The sequence below is a fragment of the Halichoerus grypus genome, chromosome 2, assembly GCF_964656455.1.
Source record: "Halichoerus grypus chromosome 2, mHalGry1.hap1.1, whole genome shotgun sequence".
Lineage (NCBI taxonomy): Eukaryota > Metazoa > Chordata > Mammalia > Carnivora > Phocidae > Halichoerus > Halichoerus grypus.
Genome location: NC_135713.1, coordinates 171,669,500 through 171,691,586, shown reverse-complemented (window position 1 = coordinate 171,691,586; position 22,087 = coordinate 171,669,500). Strand labels below are relative to the sequence as shown.

At 57.9% G+C, this 22,087-nt stretch overlaps 1 protein-coding gene across 1 annotated transcript in view; it reads right to left on the bottom strand.

Moving 5' to 3' along the window:
• Positions 1-7,100: 7,100 nt before the first annotated feature.
• TMEM132E (transmembrane protein 132E) overlaps positions 7,101-22,087 on the bottom strand; it is a 54,053-nt gene continuing 39,066 nt past the window's right edge. Inside the window, exons 2-9 of the mRNA XM_036086698.2 lie at positions 18,910-19,888; positions 17,342-17,488; positions 16,892-17,084; positions 15,879-16,022; positions 13,352-13,557; positions 11,222-11,510; positions 10,093-10,284; positions 7,101-9,230 (exon numbers count right to left, since the gene is read on the bottom strand). Of these exons, the coding sequence (XP_035942591.2) occupies positions 8,175-9,230; positions 10,093-10,284; positions 11,222-11,510; positions 13,352-13,557; positions 15,879-16,022; positions 16,892-17,084; positions 17,342-17,488; positions 18,910-19,888 (3,206 nt within the window). The 3' untranslated portion in view covers positions 7,101-8,174. The remainder of the gene's footprint in view (positions 9,231-10,092; positions 10,285-11,221; positions 11,511-13,351; positions 13,558-15,878; positions 16,023-16,891; positions 17,085-17,341; positions 17,489-18,909; positions 19,889-22,087) is intronic.

The following is a 22,087-nucleotide window of genomic DNA, read 5'->3' as shown; positions in this document are numbered from 1 at the left end:
GGAATGGAGTGGGGAGCCCTGGTTGCAGGCCCCCCAGCCTGTGAGCACAGCCCAGAGAAAGGCCAGTGTGAGACAAGCTCCCTGCCGTTAGGCTGGGCCTTATCTCCAACCTGCAGATATCTATCTCTGCCCAGCTGCATGCTTATGGCCCACAGTGGTCCTCTGAGCCCTGTACCAGGTTGAGGAGTGGGAGCAGGGTCTGTGTGGCCTGGCAGGCTGCTCCCTGGCCCGCCTTAGCTGAGGGCCTGCTTCTCCAAGCTGAGTGTCCTGGCCTCGGTTCCAGGGGCCCGCTCTCTCCAAGCATTCCTATCCCTTATGATGTCACCTGGACTAAGATTAAGTCACTCCACCCCTCTCCTCCCTGCACACACACAAGAGTCAGTTCAGACCTCCTAGTTTTAGAATAGCTCCAAGGAATATCAGTAAAGGGTCTGTCCTGAAGATGATTTTAAATGTAGGTATTATGACACCAACCTGGATTCAGATCTCTTTTGGGTTGTCAGACCAATTGATTGAACCCCTCCTGCCCCCCAGATTAGCAAAACATCAATATCTCTCTTTTAGGGACTCCAAGCCTCTCCTCCAAATTGTTGAAATACCCCAGAGAGGTGGCTCAGTCTAAGAGGGAAGTCCCACATCTAAACACCAAGCTGAAAAAAAAATGGGAGTATCATATGGAGAATCAGATCATGTGTCATATCACTTTAAAAAATTCATCTTTCCCTGGAAAATGATAAAATAATAGCTAGCATTTACTAAGGTGAGCCACAGGCTGGACATTTTCTGTTCTTCATATGCAAGAACTCATTTCATCTTCTCCAGAACCCTGTGAGGTGAGTGCTATCTTGTCCCCATTTCACAGACAGGGAACAGAGCTCAGGGAGGAATCGATTTTGCTGCTTTCCATGGCAAAGCCATATTGGCTGGGGTGACCCCCAAGTCACTTGGGGTGCCCTTCCTGTCCAGCCAGCCTCAGCGGGGCTCCTTCCATCCACAGGAGAGGTGTTAATCTCTCCAGATCTCTGTCCCCTTTTCCCGCAGGAGTCTTCATGACTTCTGCGCAAAGAATATCAACCCAGAGAACCAGGGCGCACCCCACCCCCCATGAGGCTTCTGGTCCTAGGTTCTACCTCACTAGGCACCAGTCCAAAATAAATCATTTCATTAGAGTTAATAACATAGTCCCTTTAACTGCAAAGTGTTTCCAAATAGAGGGTCCTCCAGTCTGCTTTAATGAACAGATAAGAATCTTTGTAATTAACTCAGTGATGGCTTGCATGTAAATGGGAATGCTTCTGAGTGCCAGGAGACTATTTACTTATTGTTTTAAGTATGGGGTAAATATGGCAGGGCAAAATATGCTCCTGACCAGCCCTCCCTCCAACAAGGTCCTATGCAGTCAACCAACCCCCCACCCCCACCCCGCCAAGTTTATTTCTGCGGATGGGCAGCAACACCTCTTTGCAGAGACCCCCTGGGTACACGAGAGCCCAGAGTGCTGCCTGTCTTCATTCCAGCCCCTCTTCATTAGGCCCACCGTCCTTCCCTCTGCAACTCTGGGCCTTCCTGTCCACTGGCGCGGTGGGGCTGGGAGGGCTCTGCCCCATGATGCGTTCAAGCATTAGCCACTCCTGCTCATTCCCGCGCTGGGGCTGTAGCGAGCATGTGCCGTGTGCGCGCGTGCATTTGCAGGCCTGTGTGTTCTCGTGTGTGTGCGCGCGCGTGTGTGTGTGCATTCTGTGTGCACGCATGCGTGTTGGGGGCAGCGAGCTTGGCGGGCATGTGAGCGTGTAGCGGCGCTCAGAGAACGTGCATTTCTGAGTGCTCTGCCCGCACGCTCAGCCACTCACCAGAGCCTGGTTCCTCATCTTTTGACAAAGGCAGCAATTTAATCATCTGATGTTTCTGGTGCTTTGTGGTGTCTGTTCATGGAGCAGGGTTTGCTGGGGTGGAGGGTCACCTCGTGGCTCTGGCATCTCTGCAGATTTCCTGGAGGAGCCCAGCTGCTGATGGATGCCTCTCCTCCCTTCTCCCCTCCCTGGGAGAGGTAGTCCTTGCCCAGAGGGCTAACCACTAGCTCCCCTCCCCTGGGCCCACCCTTTCTTGGATACCTGGTTAGAAAGCCATCTCACCAGGGGACTGGAATCTGGACCAGAGCAACGAGGAGGAGGGGGGCAGAGGCAGGAGGACCCCGTAGGGTGGGCAAGTGTGTGTGAGGGAGGAGGCTCGGGACCAGTGTCCTAGCTCCAGGGGAGGGCGGAGTATGTGTGGAGGTGGGGGGGGGGCGGGTAAATAATTAAGGAGAGGCAGAGAGGGGGGAGGCTGGGGGGACCCTTCACTCTGTAGCTTTCTCCCGCCCCCTCCCTGAGAGGTCCGGGGTGCAGGGCTGTAGGTGGAGTCCACTTTCAGGGCCAGAGCTGGGCTGCAGGGCTAGGTGTTAACCATGGGGCCCAGAGATCCACGCCAGGGCCCTGATCACGTTCCCTCCTTCCCTCGGCTTGCTGTCAGTTCTCCTAGCTGGCAGGACCCCTCCTGGAGGGAGGAGCTACAGGGAGCACCCCCAGTGCCCCTGCTTGAGGTCCATGCTTAGCACCCAGGGCGGGGTTGCCAGGCACCGTGATGTCTGTGCTTGAATTTATGTATATAGGTCTGCATATGGGTCCCCTCTGGGCTTCTGATGGGAAGGCACAAAGGCACAGTCCCGGGAGGGCCCTCTGACGACATCCAGTCCACACCCCTTGCCTCTCAGAGGAGGGCCAGAGACTCCTGCCAGGTCACACTGAGGGGGGTTGCCCAGGGGACTGGAAGCCAAGCCTCGTGGCCCCGATCCAGGTGTCCCCGCTGTGCACCAGCCTCCTTTTCCTCCCTGAGGGGCAGAAAGGGTTGGGGCCTCTCCCCGGCCTCTCCCATGCCTGGACAGCAGCGCTCTCCCCAGCAGCCTGGGGCTTCTCCAGGGTCACCCAAGGGAGGGTCACTTCCTCCCCTCCTCACACCCACTCCTCTTGGTTGGGTTCCCGTAGAGCTCCCTCCGTTCAGCCAGGAGAAATCCATCCCACCTCCCAAGCCCCTGAGTGCCGGGTCCCGACTTCCCAGCCACCTGGTAGAAACCACCTCATGCCTCCCCTGAGCACCGCAGACAACCCGGCTCCAGGCTGCCTTTCTGGATTCGTGCCTGCCTTCCACGTTTACTTCATTCCCTCTGCTCTGTGGGCTAAGTGCGTGCATCAGGTACTTTGGGCTTACTTGCACCAGTTTGTATGTCTGTCTGAATACACGATGTCCTTTCTTCAGGGTGTGACCAGTCTCCCTCATCGGACGGGGTGTTTGTCAAGGGCAGGTGGCTTGTTTTCCCCCTCAGATTGGGAGCTGCTGTAGGACAGGGCCTGTTCCTCTTCTCTAAGACTGGGAGCTCCCATGGAACAGAATCTGGTCTCTCCCCTCAGACTGGGAGCTCCCTGAGGACAGGGGACCTTTCAAGCTCTGTCTTAACCCTGAGACTCACTGCCCCTCTGGCACGCACAGGATAGTCACCATTCCCACCCCCCTTTGCTCCTCCACTATGCTCTTCCCACCCCAACATGGCAAATGCAAACCCATGGTGGCATCAGGTAGAGGATGGCAGAGCTGACAAAGCTTTGAGGATAGCCAAAGACCACTGGAGCCTGTGAGCCTCCCTCCTCCCCCACAGTAGCTATATCTCTATGGTGGGGGAGGTGTGACGTGGCAGGGCTGGGTGGTGCCCAGGACTTCACACCTAAAGACACACAAACCATCAAGATTGAAGGCACTCGAAGGACCATCTGGGCCCTGGATTCTAGCTGAGGGTCCTGGCTTATTCCACACATGGGGCTCAGTCTGTGGCTGAGTGAGAACCCACACCAAACCGCTGGGCTTCCAGCCCGGTGTTCTTACCTCTGCATCAGAACGATCCTCCGAACTCCAGGTCCCCGAGAGGTGGGCAGTGTGGGGCAGTGGGAAGATCTGGAACTTGGAGCCATGTAATCTGGGTTTGAATCCTGCCTGACGCTGTCTGCTATTTATTTGTTCGGTGCCATGAGACACGTCGTATGATGCTCTCAGTAAGGGAGGGGGTATTGTCCCGCTAACAGCTGCAGCGAGGCCATGGTGCTCAGTGTTCCATCTGTCCCCCCACACCACCCATGATCTATGCCTTCAGCGGTGGCCCCACGAGCTGCCCCCATCCCTGAGCACATCAGATCTTTAGAGACCCCTCCTTAATCCCCCTCTCAACCTCCAAATCTCTGCAACCTCATTCCCCTCCAACTGCCAATGTGGCCTAAAGATGTAGCAGAAAGAGGGTAGATTTGTGGGTGCCCGCCAGGTCACTTCCGAGCTGGAGGCCATCGGAAAGTCACTCGCCCCCTCTGTGTTCCTATCTCTTTAACATGGCAGTTATAATTCCTATCTATCTAGACTCTTGTTGGCGATATAGGTGTTGAAACAGTGGGGCCTCGTGAGGGAGGTCAGTGGACACTGCCTAGCAGTGGTGATTTCCATGTTTGTCCAGTTGGGGAAACGAGGGCCCAGAGCTGGTGATAGACTGGCTGAAGGTCACACAGCAAATGTGCTGTCAGATTCCGGGAGTCCTTGCCGACTTGTCGTAGGAAGTATCCTCCCTTCAAGTGAGGGTTTCCTTTCTCTGGCCCATTTATTGCATTTTCAGCGTTCTCAGTTTGGCTCCAAGACCTCTCCCTCTCCTCCCGAAGCCTTCTCTTAAGGGGAGCATCATGCCTGGCACTTAGTAGGTGCCTGTGAAGATTTGTTGAAGACAGGCATGGAGGCACATGCAGGGCTGGGGTGGGCAGGGAGCTGGCAGGGGGGTGGGGGGTGGGCAGGGAGCTGAGCACCAGGGTGGGCACAGGCTTGAGGTCATTTCGCCGTCCCTCTGGCTCTGCCTTTGCCAGGCCTGGCTGTTTGAGAAATCTCATTTTGCTAGCAAGCTGATTCATGGGCCTGGGGTCCTGGTGTTCCCTGAGCAGCTCTCTGTCAGTAGCTATTCTTTACAAGGTCCCTCGATTCGTTTTCGGGGTTGAAGACAAATTTTTAAAGGGAAGTTCAGTGCCAGGGTCATTCCAGAGGGGCTGTTAACTTAATGTCCTGCCTTGTTCCCTCCATGCCTGCTCTCTTTTGAACTACACGAGGGTCAAGACTTGCCATTTCTAGCAATTGCTTCTGAGTTCTCGCATTTGGACAAGGGGTGAGGAATGGAGAGGAAGGGGCACGGATTACAGGACAGGGCGGCAGGCAGGGCTCTGGCTCCATTATGAAGTTTGCCAGGTGACTCTGGGCCAACAGTCCCCTTCTGCGGGGTTCCCTGTGTGTGAAAACGTGGGTGCTGACAAGACACCATTATGGTAGCAACCACTTTGTCTCTTGGAGTGGCCTGGTCTCCAAGGTTCATTTGGGCAGGAAGTCTCGGTGTCCAGCAGTGGCTCATGTCCCCTCCCCCTCATCCCCACGCGGGACAAGGCGGTTGGCAATTCCATAGCCGAATGCCACGGTGTCCACCCAGCTCTGTTCCTGCCGCCCTGGTTCTTGTCCCTTCTGCTGCAGCATCCTCTGAACTGGTTCTCCTGCCCCCCCAAATCTTCCTTCCATCACCAGGTCAGAGGGAAACAGTCTGAACCACAAGTCTGAGCCTGACCCCCCAGTCCATGCTGAACCCACCACACTGCCTCTGGCCTCTACAACTTTGCATGTGTGTTTCGTGTTTCTCCCACCACTGGGGACTCATATTCCAGAAATACGTGCATAGAAAAACAAAGGAAACATGCGCAGAGATATGGCAGCAAAAAAAAGCACGGGGTTTGGGGTATGCGGCCTCCGGGCCTTTATGCCCACTGGCTTTCCCTCCTGGAATGCCCTTGGCTCCGTCCTCAGCAAACTCAGTTTGAGAATGTCTCCTCCCTCCTCCTTTGTGTCCCACCAACCCATGGTGAAGCTATCACACATGGCATCAATCATTCCAGATAACCGTGGCCAGCTGACATGTCCATCTTCCCAGCAGGGCTGGGGCTCCTAGGGGACAGGCCCCTGGGTTTGCCTCCATGCTCCCCGGGAGGGCCCGATGCACAGTAGGAGCTTAGTGTGCTGAGTAAACCAATGGATCCTGAACATTAAGGCCTGAGAAACTCCATTTGCTGAGAGCCTCTCCGAGCAGGGTCTGTGCTAGGAGCTTTGGTCCTCACAGCACCCCGAGGGCTGCCGTGATCCGTTGAGCAGATGACTATGGAAGGCAGGTTTCCTTCCGTGGTGGGCAACAGCATGTTGGGGCGGGTGCCAGTGCAGCCCTAGGCCTGTCCCTGGTCCCTTGTGGGACAGATGTTGATGGCTGTAGCTCCCTGGCTGGGGCCCTGGAGGCTGGCCAGGCAGCCTTGGCTGGGCTCTTGCCTCTGGCCAGGCCCCCCGTCTCACCTCCGCTCCTCGGGCTACTGCCCGTTCTGGGGAGTGGTGACCCAGGGCCATGGGAGGCCCCGTGCATACACACAGGCCAGATGTACCCTGACGGGCGGTGGGCTAGCCCTTGGCCTGCTGAGAGGGAGAGGCCTACCCAACAGCCTTTGCTTTCTCCTGCCTGGCTCTCTACCATAGAGACCCCCAGGCTTTCCTCCATGGAGACGGGCAGCCTCCCTGAGTGGTGACAGTGACAGTGAGCGGGACGGACCTGCTCTGGGGGATGGGCTGAAGGTGGAGAAGGAGTCCAGAGTGAGCTCAGGTGTGCACACCAATCCTTTCCCACCCCTCTCCTTACTCTTCTGTGCCCCCACCCCCCGGCCTAGCCTTTTCTCTGGAGGCCCTGAGGTTTGCCCCACCCTCCCAAGTCAATCAGGGCAACTCCTAGAGGAGATGCCTCTTTGTAAGGGCACTTTCTGGGTCAGCGAATCCTTCATCTCCCGAGGAGGGCAGCCCCTCAGCCCTAGAGGGTCCGAAGGGATGTGGATGCTGGAGGAGCAGAAGGACTGTGGCCCGGTTCAGCTGCGTTTTGAATCTCATGTCATTTAGCGTGTCCACCGTGTGCGGGTGCATGTGCGTGTGCACGCATGCACAAGGACGAGACACAGAGCCGGGCACTATGCACTTTCTGTTCTCCAGGAGCCGCTGCTCTGGTCCAGTCTGGTCACCCCCATTTATTTAAGAAAATCCGACACAGTGGTGGGTAGAACCCAAGAGAGAAGTGGTGGTGGGCTGAGAGGGGTAGGGGAGACGCCCGGCTCCCTGCTGCCTTTGCCCGTCCCAAGGTCCTCCACAGCATCCCCTGGTACCCTCTCCCCCTCCCACCAGATTCCACTTCCTGGGGAGATGGGTGGCTGCCCCTGCAGAGAGGAAGGAGTGGTCAGCAGAGCGGGAGGGGCAGGGCTAAGGCGCAGTGTTGACCTCGCTCTGGGCTCAGCAGGGAGACCCGGCCTCCCTGGGCCGCCCAGACCACAGTGCTGGGGTGTGGCTTACTAGGGGCGGGCCCAGGGCTCCTCCCCATTTAGGCCCCTGCCCATAGCCGGTGGGGACAGAGGAGGGAGTCCTGAGATCTCAGGAAGGTGCCCGGCTTGGCCCAAGACCCCACTGTAGGGTCAGCTCCCAGGTCCTGGGAAGGGGCTGGGGAGCACCTGGAAGCCAGCAGATGCTACAAGTGTCCCCCCATCCTCCCGATATTTTGTCCACAGCAAGATCCTTGGCAGGGCAGGCAGCCACCGCCTCCCCACCCTGCAGGACAGAAATCCCTGAATAGTGGTTTGAGAAAAGTCTTTGTGCAGCTTGTGACACAAGACCCCCCAAAGCCCCCCCACACAGGGGGAAGACAGGGGACATGGGGGGCAGGGGCACAGTGTGGGCCCGCCTCACCCCAAGCTTGGCCTCCATGCCTCACTTTTGGGGCAGGGGGTTGTCTAAGATGGGAGGAGGTCTGGAAAGGGTAGAACAAGGGCTGGGATTGCTTTCCTCCTAGCAAGCTCCTGAGGAAGGAGCCCTCCACCTTCGGTGGCAGAATCGGGTACGGGGTGAAGTGGCGGGAAGGACCACGTGGGGTAGGCGGCCGCCCAGCACAGAGCAAAGCTGCAGGGGCAGGGAGTACAAAATCCACTTCAGCCGCCCTGCATCGGTGTGAGCAGGGCTCCCAGCCGTGGCCCACACAGAGCCCACCCCCTGGGCGGACTGCGCCTCTATGCCATCTCTTTGATTCTGCGCATGTAATTGTGCAGGTCTGGGGGCGCAGTGGGCCGCGTGGTGCCCGCCACGTCCGGGCAGCCCCAACCCAGGTCCTCTTCGTCCTCCTCCTCCTCCTCGCCGGCGGGCACCGAGTCATAGCCAAGCTCCTCCGTGGGCAGCGTGGTGAAGGTGGTAAACTTGACCCGCTTGCGCTTGGAGGTGGGCGAGCTGGCAGCGTCCTCGGCCTGGTCCCGGGCCGAGCCGCCCGAGGAGCCGTCGCCCCGCCCGTGCACCTGGCTCTGCACGCTGGTCTGCGAGCTGCCGCTGCTGGGGTGGTCGCCGTGGCAGCAGGCGGGCACGGTCTCCAGCGGGTTGCCCGCGGGCGGGGACAGCTCCCCCTGCACCCGCAGCGGCTGCCCGTTGCCCAGGAACACCCAGTGGTGAGAGTGGTCCATGCTGGTCTGGCCCTCGGGCGGGATGCGCTTGTGCCGGTAGCGCAGCACAAAGACGATGCAGTTGATGAGGAAGACGAGGATGGCGAGGCAGAAGACGCCCAGCAGCGCGTACATGCCGATCTCCAGGTCCGTCAGCCCGCGCGGCATCTGCAGGAAGCCAGTGGGCAGCGGCAGGAAGTCTTCCGTGGGCGGCACGGCGGGGCTGGCGGTGCCCGGGCCCGGGGCCTCGGCTGCCGGCACTGCCGTGCCCGGTGGGCCAGCTCCCCGGGCCTCGTCCTCGCCCCCACCGGGGCCCGGCTGGCTGGGCCCTGGGTAGTCGTAAGTGGGGTCCTCCTCGTCCCGCCCAAAGTGCACCCGCAGACCCACAGGGGTCGTGGCCAGCACACTCTTGCGCTTGGTTTTCTGGCAGCTCTCGGCGATGGTGAGCTCGGCACGCAGCAGTTCCCCTGCCCCCTCAGCCTCCGCCACCACCAGTGGGAAGGCCCGGTCCTGGGTCACTGTGGCCACCCGCTCGTCCAGGCTGCTCACCAGCAGCCCGTAGTCCCGGGGGCTGTAGAGGGAGAGGGGGGCCGTGGTGCCATCACTGTAGGAGAGCCAGAGGCTCAGGAGGGCTTCCTGGAGGAAGAGGAGGAAGAGTCGGAGAAGGGGACAGGAGTCAGAGAGCTAGTCCTGGCTGGCTTCACCGCTAGGTGCTGAGCAGATGCCAAGCTCTATGAGGACAGGGACTGCGGTACTCTGGCTCCCGGATGTATTCCCGGCACTGCAACCGTGCCTGGCAAGTGGCAGGTGCTTAGGAACAATTGTGGGAGCAAGAAGTCCTCCTCTAGAGGTTGTGGGCAGGTAAGGGGTATGTTATGGCCTCATACCGCCCTAAGAATTTCCTTGTCCACTCATCCTTCTCCCCTTGATGAGCTGAACGTATGTTCTGCCTTGGGTCTACCTCAAGTCCCTTTTGCTGCAGGAGTAACCCCGTATCTCCATGCCTGACTTGGGATCATCCCCATTAGACATGTGGAGATTGAGAACACATACCCCACCCCAGCCTTCTCCTCTGTTAAAACATTCTGAGAATTGCCTTCCCTACAGATGAGGAAGCAGGGCCCTAAGAGAAGGGATTGGCCTGTGGTCATAGAGCAAGTTAGGGGCAGGGGGACTCTTGGCTCAGTGCTCAACACCTGCCTTCTTGCTCCCTGTGCTCCTGCCTGTCACCTTTCCACTCTGTCTTGTGCCCCGGTGTGTGGGGCTGCAGCTGGGGCTCCAGAGATGGGTGGGGGTAATTCCTAGGGGTGGAGGCGGCCAGACTCCCCGTGCAGATGTCAGGGGAATGGGGTGAGCCAGGTGTGTTGGGCACCAAGGGTAGACAGATCTTCCATTAAAGCCTGAATTTGGGGGACTGATGGCACAAGGACAGACTGGAGTTTCCTTCTTCCTTCCACACCCCCAAGCCCCCAGTTTGGCAGGCTGGGCATCCGGTTACCTGCTTGAGGAAGCTGAGGGTCTGCTGGGCGGCCGTGGTGGCCAGGATGGTGTGGCTGCTCCCTGGGCTGGGCCGCAGGGAGAGGGCGAGGCTGGCCACCACCTGGGCCTGCAGCTGTGTGATGCTGACCTTCTCCTCCGTCACTGTTAGCAGCGTCTCCCCAAGCACAGACTCCGTCAGTGGGGACACCACCTGCGGCAGAGTGGGGCAGGGGTGAGCGAAGGCCAGGAAAGCAGCACCCCCCAGGATTCCCAGCCACGGAGGAGTCCCAGTGCTGCTGGAAGAGAGGCCCGGAGTGCAGGGCGGGGTGGAGGGGTGGGGGTGGGGGGTGGCAGGCTGGGAGGCTGGACTCTTAGGCTCTGCCTTAGGGCTGCAGCTGGAAATCAGGGTCCAGGGGCTCACAGGAGCCAGGCAGGAACACAGATGAGAAGAGGTGGGCAGAATTTAAGGTAAACAATAGCCCCACACAGTGATGAATAGCAATTGATGTTTGGCCTCAATGAGAGACAAAAGGGAGTGGTGGGGACTGTGACAAATAGGAGAACTCGTGCTCATGGGGGGGGGCACCAGTATTGACTCTAGCCAGTTACTGCCAGGTGGGAATGTAGGCCCAGGGTTGCCAGATTCATATTTTGTAAAACCGGAAGTCTAGATTTTTAAAAATGAAAGAGCTGCCAATTGTTTCAATGTTGGATCAGTTGCTTTACAGATAAATACATCTGCAGGCAGATTCTAGCCAATGGGTCACACTATTCACCATCTCTTAGAGGGATGATTTCTACCCAGGCACCCAGATGTAGAGGAGGAGGCTCAGCTTTGAGTTCCTAGGTCCCTGAATTCCCTTTCCTGAGCCCCCTCCTCTCACCCACACCGGCTCTCTGGGACCACACCGAGCCATACGGGGTTGGTAAAGGTCGACAGGGCTTGCAGGGAGATCCTTCGCCAAGCGGAAGTGAAAGGAGCTTACCTCTGATGGTGGGGTTTCAGGCAGGGGGGGTGGGGGCGGGCTGAGGGGCAGAGAGTGTGTTTTGGGGGCCTGCCGGGGCTGATCCCAGAGGCCGAGGCCCTAGAAACCCTGTCCCAGGGACGTCTGTGTTGTTCTCTGCCCACGCAGTGCCCCTGTGCCTACCTTGAAGGGGGTAGTGCCCGGCTCCAGGCCCGCCAGCGTGCTGCTGTCCACCATGCGTGCCACTCGGGGGTCCCCCACCCGCATGAAGTCGCTGACCAGGTCGGTGACCTCCACCAGCCAGTCCGGGCCCAGCATGGGGACCACCTGGTCGGCGCCCTCGGACGACGTCGTGTGGAACTGGGTGAAGACCTGCAGGGTGGCGTGCTGGTACTGCAGGGTGCAGCCTCGACTGGCGCTCTGCCGCCGCTCCTCCTCCTCCTCGTCCTCGTCCTCGCTCTCCCGGGCCGACCTGGGGTGGGGAGGCCGGGGCTCAGGGCTCCCTGCCTGCCCCCGACCTGCACAAGTCACCTCCCTCACCCGTGTGGGCTGCAGGCTCCTCCCCGCCTCCCATGGGTGGGCACTGGGCACACGGCAGCCTCCCCCCCAGCCCCATTCCTTCTGTCTCTGACCAGCTTAGAGCCAGGAGTCCCCAGCCTTTTCGCTCCTAGAAAGGGGCCTTCTTGCCCCCCACCCGCACCCCTTGGCCCTCTAGGCCTCTGCGGGGCTTCACCGATGCCTGACAATAGCCAGGGTCCGATCCTGACAAGCGCGGTCTCTTTTTCAGCGCTAAGCCGGCGCCTGGCCCTGTTCTCCGCTCTAAACTGGAGCGAAGGCATTCCTTGTTCAGAGGGCCAGACCGCTTGGCTGGGGGGTGCCCTTGCAGCTGGGGGCGAGCAGAACTTGGAAGTGATGCACTTGGATATTTGGCTGAGGAGATTTCCAGGCACCGCGTGGAATGTGTGGCCTGGTTCCTCTTGCTGCTTATAGGAAAACCCAAGAGGAGAGAGGTAAACTGAGGGAAGCACCAATAAGCAAAAGGGAGCCAGGACTGGATGATTCGGGAAATTCAGCCTATCCAGGTTGCCGAAGATGCTAAAACCAGGAGATCCGCGGTCAGGAGAGCATGCTCTGGAAGAGCGAGCCAAGGACACGGCTCGTGCTTTGCTACTGCTGTGGATGGATCAAACAACCACAATATCCATTCACAGGGGGCTCTTTTACCTGGGTTAACCCATCCTCACAACCACGCTGAAGTAAGTGTCAACGTGCCCATTTGCAGATGAAGAAACGGGGCGCACAGAGAGGTTGTGTAAGTAGTCCAAGGTTGCCCAGCTTGGAAACAGCAGTCAGGATTTAAACCCAGCCTGTCTCCCTTCAGAGTTCACTACGCCCTCGTGACTCAAAGCTGGCCCGGGAGCTGGGCCCAGGGCAGAATCACAGGCCCCCTCCCAAACCCACGGGATCAGAATGTGCACTTTAATAGGCTCCTCGGGAGCTCATGTGCACGTTCAAATTTGAGAGGCTCTGATCCACACGGTCTGGCTTTTCCTCATCTCTGTAGAATTGAACTGAGCCCAGCTCTCCCTTGGCCACCGGCTTCTCCCCCAGCCCAGCCCCTCCCCTGTTAGTTGCCCACCCCTCTTCCTCCCTCTGCCCTGCCGGCTCCCCTCTCCAGCAGCAGAGTGAGGGGCGAGTGGAGTGCATGCCCCAGAGATGCACACTCAGGTGTGTGAGGTCCCCCCCAACAAGGGAGCCTGGTGTGAGTATGCCTGGGCTGATGCACTCACGAGTGTGCCCCTGGTGTGCACAGGCTGAGGTACATGTATATAGGTGTATGTGCTTCTGTGTTGCATGTCTGCTCCATTTTGTCTGTGGCCTGGCTACTCTCTCACCCTGTCTTCCCAGCCAACTCCTTTCCACTCATTCTTTAAGACTTAGCCAAGAGTCACCTCTTCCAGGAAGCCTGCCTTGACTTGCCCTAGAGGAAGAGGCGGTTCTCTCCTTTGCGTCACTTGATTCCCCGCACAGAGGGCTTCCTGTGTCTACTGTGTCCTGTGGCACGTACAGGACGGCCTCCCTGATAGACCCAGAGCTTGGCTGGGTCAGGCCCTGGCCACACTCACCCCATGTCTCAAGCACCCGTCAGTGCCTGGCACACAGTAGCTGCTCAATAAAAGTTTGTTGATTGCCCAACCGACCTGCAGCCTGTGTACACTTAGGGCCTTACACACATATGTGGATCAGACCATGGGCCAGGGCTGTGTCCACCTGTGAGTATGCCGAGTATCCACTGTGTGTGGAAGGCTGTACCTCCGGTCGGGGAGGATGGGCACCCTCCAGCCCTTCACTTGGCTGAGGCGTGCGTCCGAGAGTTCGATGTGCAGGGGCAGCTTGGGGACCCAGACTGTCATTTCCAGGGGGGCACTGAGGATGTCATAGCGGAAGGTGACCCTGGCATTCATGGACCCGCGCGACTCCTTTCCGCTCACAAACACGTAGTCGCAGCTGCTGGATACCTGGGGAGGGGGAAGGAGGTTGGTTGGCACGGCTTGCCCTACAGGGCCTCCTGTGGGCTGAAAGAGAGGAGCGGGGGCGGGGGGGGGAGGCACCAGATTTATTTCCCCTGGGAGGTGTCAGCTTTGGGTGTCCCTGTTCCCATTATTTCTTCACAGATCATCTCTCAGCGCTTCTATGGGAGGTGTTTCCTCCCTGGCAAGGAGCCACCATGCACCTGACTACAGGAGACTGTTTCTGATGGGGCAGACCACACCTCAGAGGAGCCTTCAGGCTGAGGGGCCCCTGGGCTGGTGCTCTGGCAGAGGTGTCTTTTGGTGGCATCCTCCACAGTACAGAGGGGCATGTCCTGAACCCATGATTCCTCCACGGCCCATCTGGCCCTGCGGCCGCAGGAAAATAAGCAGCTGGTTCATTTCAGGTGCGGGGACGGTTCTAGCCAGGGGTGGAGGTGGGGATGGGGAGAGGAAAAATTAGGACAGACAGGTGGATGGCTGCTACCAGTGGGTGCAGCTTTTACAAATGCATGCCCACCAGGACCCCAACTCATATTCCTAGAGGTTCCTTGGATGACCACGCACCTGCCGAACACATCTCGAGGAACACCTGTGCCAGTACTCAGGACAGATGTAGGTGGGTGTGTATACGTCAAGTGTGCCCAGTATGTACCTGGCACACTCTGGAGTGAATCTCATGTGCAATGCATTGAGGTGTTCCTGCTGGTACACGCCCATGGGTGCACACCCTCGCATTTGGGGAGGGTCTAATCATGCGGCTGGTGGGCTCATGACATTCTGAAGGCTCTGGTGGGGGGCAGGGAGGGTGCCGGCGCGGTGGCTCATCTCTGATGAGCCCCTGGCTATTCCCAAACTCCTGCTAGCTCCCTTAACCATCTCGGATGGGGGTGGTAGAACGTGGGAGAGCAGCCCCGCCAGAAATGCTCATTTCCCACTTCAGAAGGCAGAGAATTCCATCTGAAGGCTGGTAAATTCCATTCGGAGTGTTTGCAAACTCCATAAAGAACCTGAGTGTATTTCATTGAGAGTGGAAACAAATTCCATTTAGAATCTTTGTGAATTCCCTTTGGTATCTAAGCAGTCAAGACTTTGTTCTGGTCCACTTTGAGGCCGGAGGTGGGGAGTGGGGGAGTCTGGGGGGCAGAGGCAGATGCTGGATGAGGGCCTTTGAAAGCAGGTCCATTTTTTTTTCCTGTCCCAGCCTGCAAGCCCTGGAAAGCCCCAGGGGCCTGGGCAAGGCTTCTACTCTGCAGGGGATGGGGGTGTGGCATCAAGCCATCTGCTCTGGCTCACCTGGGGGGCATTCTTCCTGGGTGGGGGAGGGATGAGGTGAGGCTCCAGCTCCCCAGACCTGAGGGATCTGGGGCAGAGTGTGGAGAGAGAGAGTGCACACACCCCAGGCTAGCCCCAGTTAGCCTGAGGGAGAAGGACACCCACGGCCCACTCCTCCTGCTCTCTTTCAGGCTGAGCTATTTACAGGCTCAGGGAACAGACACCCTTGTCTGATCATCTGATTTGGGCACCTGCTGGAGGCTGGCCTGATAAACAGCTCACCCACCACACTGACACCAGGACTGCCACTGCCCTGCGTCACTGTCTGTCCCACTGCCTGAGACGGCTGTCCGAAGGGGCAAATCTGGAGGCCCTCCTGGGGAGGTGGCAAACTGGGTCATTTGAGTCAGACGGCTGTCCTGTTTGTTGGGCTGTGAGGACCTGGGGCCCAGAGTGGGTCTCTGGCGAGGGAGCTGTGGAAGGGGCCCACAGGAGTTGGAGGATTTGGGGGGGGTGTGCCTTGAGCGGGTCCTTCCTTACACAACCTTCACTCCTGGCCTAACTTCTTACACAACCTTCACTCCATGCTTCTGGGGCTTCCGCTCTGAGCTGAATCTCCTCCATTTGGGCACGAGCACCTGGGTTCAGGGTGTCAGGGTGTGTCCTTGAGGCCCCCCCCCGCCCAGTTGCCTTGCCCAGTGTCTGTCCAGGCAGGGGCTCAATCATCACTTGCTGCACTGGATTGAGCTCAGGCTGTCAACACTGCCTTCTCCCCTCTGCCTGCCAAATGGTCTCTTTCATATTCCTGCAGGAAGCCCTCCAGGACCAGTAGTACCCGGGGCTTTTCCTCACCCCCACCAGCCACGGATGCCTGAAGCTATTCCCACTGGCACCTCCCTGCCCCACCACGTTTCTCCTCCTTTTGCCTGCAACAGGAAGCTGCCTGGGATGCCAATTCCCCTCTGGCTTGGAGTTCCACTCCCCCTGAAGGTCTGAGGCCTTCTTCTCAGGGTCCCCACCTCCAGGAAGCCCACCTTGATGATGTCCTCATTGTCAGATTCGCATTCCACCAAGGCAGAGACATCTAGGACGAGGCCAGTCACCTCGATGGCGATGACCTTGACCGGGATGGCCACTGTCCTGCCAGTCAGAATAGCCGTGTTGATGATCTCGGTGTCCTGCAGGAAGGGTGGGGCTCTGCTGAGTGGGGACACTTGTGGTCCTCTGCTCTCCCAGGACACGCCAGCCAAGGCCCAGGCACCTGGCTGCCCTACTCCTCAGATGCGCAGCCTTCCCCTGGGGACCCCTGCACACATGTGCGGAGAGGTGCAGCCACTCAGTCTCACGAGTCTTCTCAGACACTCTGCTCACTTGGCCTCCTGCAGTAGCCTTCTGGTCTACCTCAGCCCGCTGCCAGGAAACAGTCCTTCCCCAGTGCCCCATCATCTTCTTTTGACGCCTTACATGCTCCTCCGCACTCACGGAGTTGCATCCAACACATCTGCCCGGCCATTCCAGGTACCCTTGGGCTGTTTGCCGACGATCCCTCCAGCCTTACCACCCCATGGCACCCTTCCCCCATCCACCGCACCTTAGAACAAACTACTCACATTCCCATCACCACACCTTTGTCTGCGTGATCCCCTGCCTAGAGCACCCTCCTCACCGTCTCTGGTTGTATGAGCCCTTCCTTCCACATGTCCTTCAAAGCTCAACTGCACGGCCACCTCCTCCAGGAAGCCTCCCCTGAGTGGCTTCTCCATCAGTGACTTCTTCCACCTCTGTCCCCCTGAGCATCTGCTGTCCTACTCCAGCACGAGGCACAGAGCACCGCCTGCCTCCAGTGAGTGCACGTGCACATACACACACACACACACCCCTACACTCACAGGCACACCTGGGTGCAGGAGGCACTCACACTCTCGGGCACAGGCCCACATGTACACACACATCGATCCATATGCACGCTCAGCGGGGCACATGCCGGTCACGCACACACACCCGCGACAGACGCATGCATCCACTGGCCAGTCACCACCCCGCTCACCATGGCTAGGGGCAGGATTGCTTGGACATCCCGCTGGATGACTGTCAACTCAGTGACCGCCCGCTCCAGGTCAGGCCGGGCGCTGGGGCTGCGGTAGTCGATGTGCCACATGATCCTCCGCTTGACCGACTGGCTGGTGAAGTTCTCCATCTCAAAGTCCAGCTGCAGGATCTCCAGGGGCCCCTGGCCTTCCCTGCAGGGTAGGGGCAGGAAGCAGAGCCCAGGAGGAAGGGCTGGGAGCAGCCCAGAAGCTCTGAAATCCCTGGTGGGGCCCCCAGCCCTCCTCGGCAGCCTGCCTGCTGGGGCCTTCTGAGCCACCTGAGGTGCCCCAGCCTGGACCTCAGAGTCCCCACCACCTGAGCGCCTGTCCTTCTGCCAGCCTGGCTTCCTCCATCAAGAATGCCCCCATCCCTTCAGGTGCTGTCCTGCAGAGAGGACAGAGGTGCTTACCAGTGGGGCAGTGGGGTGCCCTGGGCCCAGGCCACATCCACGGTGGCTGTTGAGTGCTTTGCCCCAGTCAGCAGCTCCGAGGTCACATGCCACTGGCCACTCCGTGACTTGGTGCCCAGAAGGGTCACACCCTTCTTGGCCTTCACCCTGGGACAAAGTGGGAAGAAAGAGAGGGAGACGGTCAGCCTAGGTCCCAGTGGCTGCCCAGCTGGCCACTCCCCTCTTGGCTGGGGCTGGGAGTAGGGGGAGTAGGTGAGTAAATGACCTCAGTAAATTATCTTGGACTCAACGCTGGAGATGAACCTGGGGAATCTGGTATCATGTAGCTGAAACCTCCGACCCTCCGTGGAGGCTACAATTGCTTCCACCATATCTCTCTGCCAAGTTCTTATCAAATCTCTACTTGCATACCTCAGTGACAGGGGACTCACTACCGCACACATCCAATTCCATTCTCAGAAAGCCCCTAAGGACTAGAAATGCCTTTCCTATATTTAGCTGAAGTCTAACAGTCATGGGTTCTGCTGGGGCAAGAGAGAACAACTCTCCTTCACCTCAATTGTAACAGTTCTTTGGACAGCAGGAGGGAAGCAAGTGTTCCCTGAATCTTCTTTTCTCCAGGCCTAAAATCTCTAGTTCCTCCAATTATTACTTTCTGCCATAGTTTCAAGTCAAACTTTGCAACTAGGGTTCAACCCTTGCAATCCTCCTCTGGACACTCAACACACAGGCGTTGTGGCCTATACTAAATACAACACTTCAGCTGTGCTCTGATTAATACTGACTAAAGCAGAACTGTGACCTCCTTAATTCTACATGTTCTACTCCTATTAATGCAGCCCAAAATCTGTGATGAGTGATTTAAGTCATATTCACATTCAGGTATTAATCATTGGATCAGGTCTATCCCTTCCAGGAATATCTGAACTTTAAGGTGGTACACTCAGGAAAGAGGGCAATACTTAACTCAAAAAAGTTAGAGGTTAATGGTGATGTTTTGAGTCCTATGCATGATGTCTGGGGTGGGGGGAATATTTTGGTGGGGCCTTGATACGACTTAAGGTATTTCTGAATTTGTAAACTGTATCCCGTTCAGGGTGTAGAAAAGGCTGGGACTCCTGAAATGTTTTCTCCCATCTCCAGGATTGGGCAAATGTCCTGACACATGGACGAGACTCCTGCTCATCTTTTGGCTCCCAGCCAATGGGCTGCTCTCTGATCTCCATTTCTTCTCTTTGGCCTCGTCTCCTCATCTGTAAAATGGGAGAGTTGCACCAGCTAACATCTAAGGGCCCTTCCAACTCCATTCTATCATTTTGACACCTATGCTTGTGGGAACTGACATTTCTGTGAGCTACAGAGGTCGAGCAGAAATTTTTGTTGTCATCAAGCCGATGAGAACACAGGCTTAAGTAAATAAGGTGTCTTCCTGAGGTTTCTCAAGCGATGAATGGAAGAGGTAGGATTAGGGTGCTGGCCAGGCAGGCGTGGGCGCACCCCTAAAGGGAGCGAGCTATGCATTTGACCTCGGAAGGGAAGGCAGACCCCTCTACCCACAAGCCCCCTACCTGAGTGTGAAATGCTCCACACTGGGGCTGGAGGGAGAGGAGGAGTTGGGGGCCAGGTAGAGGAGGATGCTGAGCACCTCCCCAGGCTTGAGGGGCCGATCCGGCAGGCGGATCATCAGGTTGCTGTCCAGCCGATGCTCCTGCAGGGTCCTCCTGGGGGGCGGGCGGAACAGGCTGATGCTCCCGATGCGCAGCAGGGGGTGCTGGGTGGGGCTCTCGGCGCGGGCGCCCGGCCCCGGCCCCGCCCCCCGACGGGCGCCCCCGCAGCCCCCCGACGCGTCCGGGGGGTGGAGGGTGTAATAGAGCTCGGCCTGCTGACTCTCCCCCGCGGCCTCGGGGTCCAGCCCGTCCGGAGACTTGCGGCGGGCGGCGGGCGGCGCGGCGGGGGCCGGGGGCCCGAACCAGGCCAAGGGCAGCTCGGCCCGCACTAGGCAGGTGGCCAGGCCCCCGCTGAGGCGGCAGGAGCTCTTGACCTCCCGGGCATCCCGGAAGGCGTGCAGGCGGACACAGGGCAGCCGCTCGGTGACGCCGAAGTCGTCCCAGTCGCGGCCGGCCACGTAGAACAGCACCTGGGCCACGGGCTGCGAGGCGGGCACGCGGGCGCGGACGATGAAGGCCCGCACCTTCCAGTTGACCGTCAGGCGCTCGGGGATGTCCAGGGTGCTGGACGGCTGCAGCAGCTCCCGGGCCACCACCTGGCTGGTGCTGAAGGGCCCTAGGGAGACGTTGAGGACGGGCAGCTCCTTGGTCTGGAACACGACGAAGGGCTCGGAGCGCTGCAGGGAGCCGTTGGCGACGGCAGGCGGCGGGGGCCGCGCGTCCCGCAGGAAGAAGGCCAGTCGCGTCCGTGACAGGTGGTAGCTGACCGGCAGCACTGGGCTGGCCTGCGGCCCCGGGGGGCTGGGGCTGGCCGGGTGGGAGCGGCCGGAGGCTGGGGACAGACAGAGGCAAGAGCCCGGAGGGGTCAGCAGAGGCTGTGCTGGGACCGCAGGGCATCCCAGCCTCCCACCCGGCAGAGGGCATCAGCTCCGAGCCTGCCCTGCCTGTGCTGGCATGACAACTGTCCCCTCACCATTGCCTCTTTTGCCCCAGCATGGGGGTGGACCTAATACCACCGCAAAGCACTGTGAGGCTTTAGAGAGGTTTTATTCCCGGGCATCCTCATCTGAAAAATGAGGATAAAATGGGTTTCTGCCTCTAAGTGCGGTTGTGAAGATTTACCAAGTAGTGTGTAGAAAGGGCTGAGGGCAGAGTGTGGCGTCGGGAAAGTTCGGACTCTTGCCGTTAAACAACCTGCTCAGCGCTCTGCAGGCATTAGTTTGCTTGATCCTCAGATGGATCCTCCCAGCTAGGTATTCTACCATCTCCCTGGATTCAATCCGTTTTCTATCAATAATTTCTCTTTTTTGAGAGCCTATTCTTATATCTTACAGGTCAAGGTGAAGAGTGCTTAACTAACTTACCCAAGTCACGTGAGGGACAGGGGCCAGAACTAAGATTCGAACCTAGGGCCACCTGACTCTCAAAGCCAAGCCCGTTCCTGTTCCAGCTGCCTCAGATGGGGCAGGGCCCTCAGATATCCCTTATTTCCCCCTACTCCCTCCCCCCATGTCACTATACATACAGGGAATTTGACCCCAGTCTCCCAAACCCAACATGGGCCTTGGATCTGATGTCTCTGGTCCCCTCCCCACATCCGTGCAGGACCCTGCCAAATTCTAGCAATTCCACCTGTTGATTCTGTAGTGTGTCCTGAGCTACCCCTGTCCTCCATCCCCAGAACCCTGCCCCAGTTCTGGCCTGGATCCTGTTGCTATGACAACGTAACATGGCACGACTGGGTCTCCCTTCTCCCCCTAACCACCTCCCTGGCATATCCTCCCCTCCACAGCAGCAGAGTGATGTGTTTGCCCTGGACACAAATGGGACTTGGCTGGCCCCTTGCTGCTGGCTCAACTCCTGTTGGATACTGTCAAGGAATAGGAAGGAACAAGATGTGGGGGTTTGAGGTTTGAGAAGCAGTTCTCGATCTTTCCATGGACCCCCGAGTCACTTTCCTCACCTTTAAAAATCAGGGTAATAATAATAATGCTGATCTTGAAGGATGTGGTGCTGTCATTGTTCTGTTTTCGAGAATCAAGTAAGAAAACTCAACTGTGCAACACAATGCCACCGTCTGTTAGAATTATGAAAGAATCTCTCCCTTCTGCTTACAAAACACAATCCAAATTCACCTTGAGCCTGAGTGTGGCCCTCAGGGTCCTCTACAATGGGGTTTCAGGCTCCCCTTTCCCCAGGACTGCTCCCTCCAAGTCCCCGCTGCCAGCATAACTGGACAACTTCTGGCTTTAGCACTCGCCGATGCCACCTTATCTCCCCTCCTTTGCTCATGCTGTGCCCCCTGACTCAAATCCTCTTCTTTCCTAACTGTACACGTCCAGGTAGGAATCTTCCTCTGCGGGCCAGCTCCAATGCCACCTCCTCCATGAAGCCCTCCAGGATATGACCTCAATTCCTGGGATTTTCCTTCTCAGAGGGAACCTCTCATCCTGTCTTGTATGGAAGCTAGTTATCTGTGAGGCCGTTCACTGAGCAAGCCTTCAACAAATCATGGCTGATTTATGCTGAGTGATTTGTGCGGACCTGTGTCCCAAGGAGGAGACTCCTAATCAACGCTATAGTGTTTACTTGCAGTTGATGCACATTTATCATTTTATCACCATCAATGAAACCTTGACAGTTCTACAAACCTTCATAGCCAATTCTTCATAAAGGCAATGAACTAAAAATTCCCAGCTCTGGAGACTCTTGTGGCTCTGGTGTCTATGTCCTTTTTTTTTTTTTTTTTTTTTTTAAATCTGTGGTTTAATTTCCTCATTCAAAAAAAGAGGTATTTGGCTTGGGGCAGGGCATTGGCCCTTTGGGTCAGGTGATCTAAGAGGAGTGGCACCTGGTCTCATGTACCTACTTAGGGCTCTCTCTGAGCGGCCCTTAGGACCAGCTGGGGAGACCACCCATGGGGGTGCAGCCCACGCTCTGACCACCAGACTGCTTCTTCCATTCCCAGGAGAACTCTGTTCCTGGGCCACCTTCCCCCCTGGATGCTCTGCACCCTGCAAGGTACACCGGCTGCCAGTGGTGGGGTACAGGAGGGCAGCCAAGTTCAAGAGGAGGACAG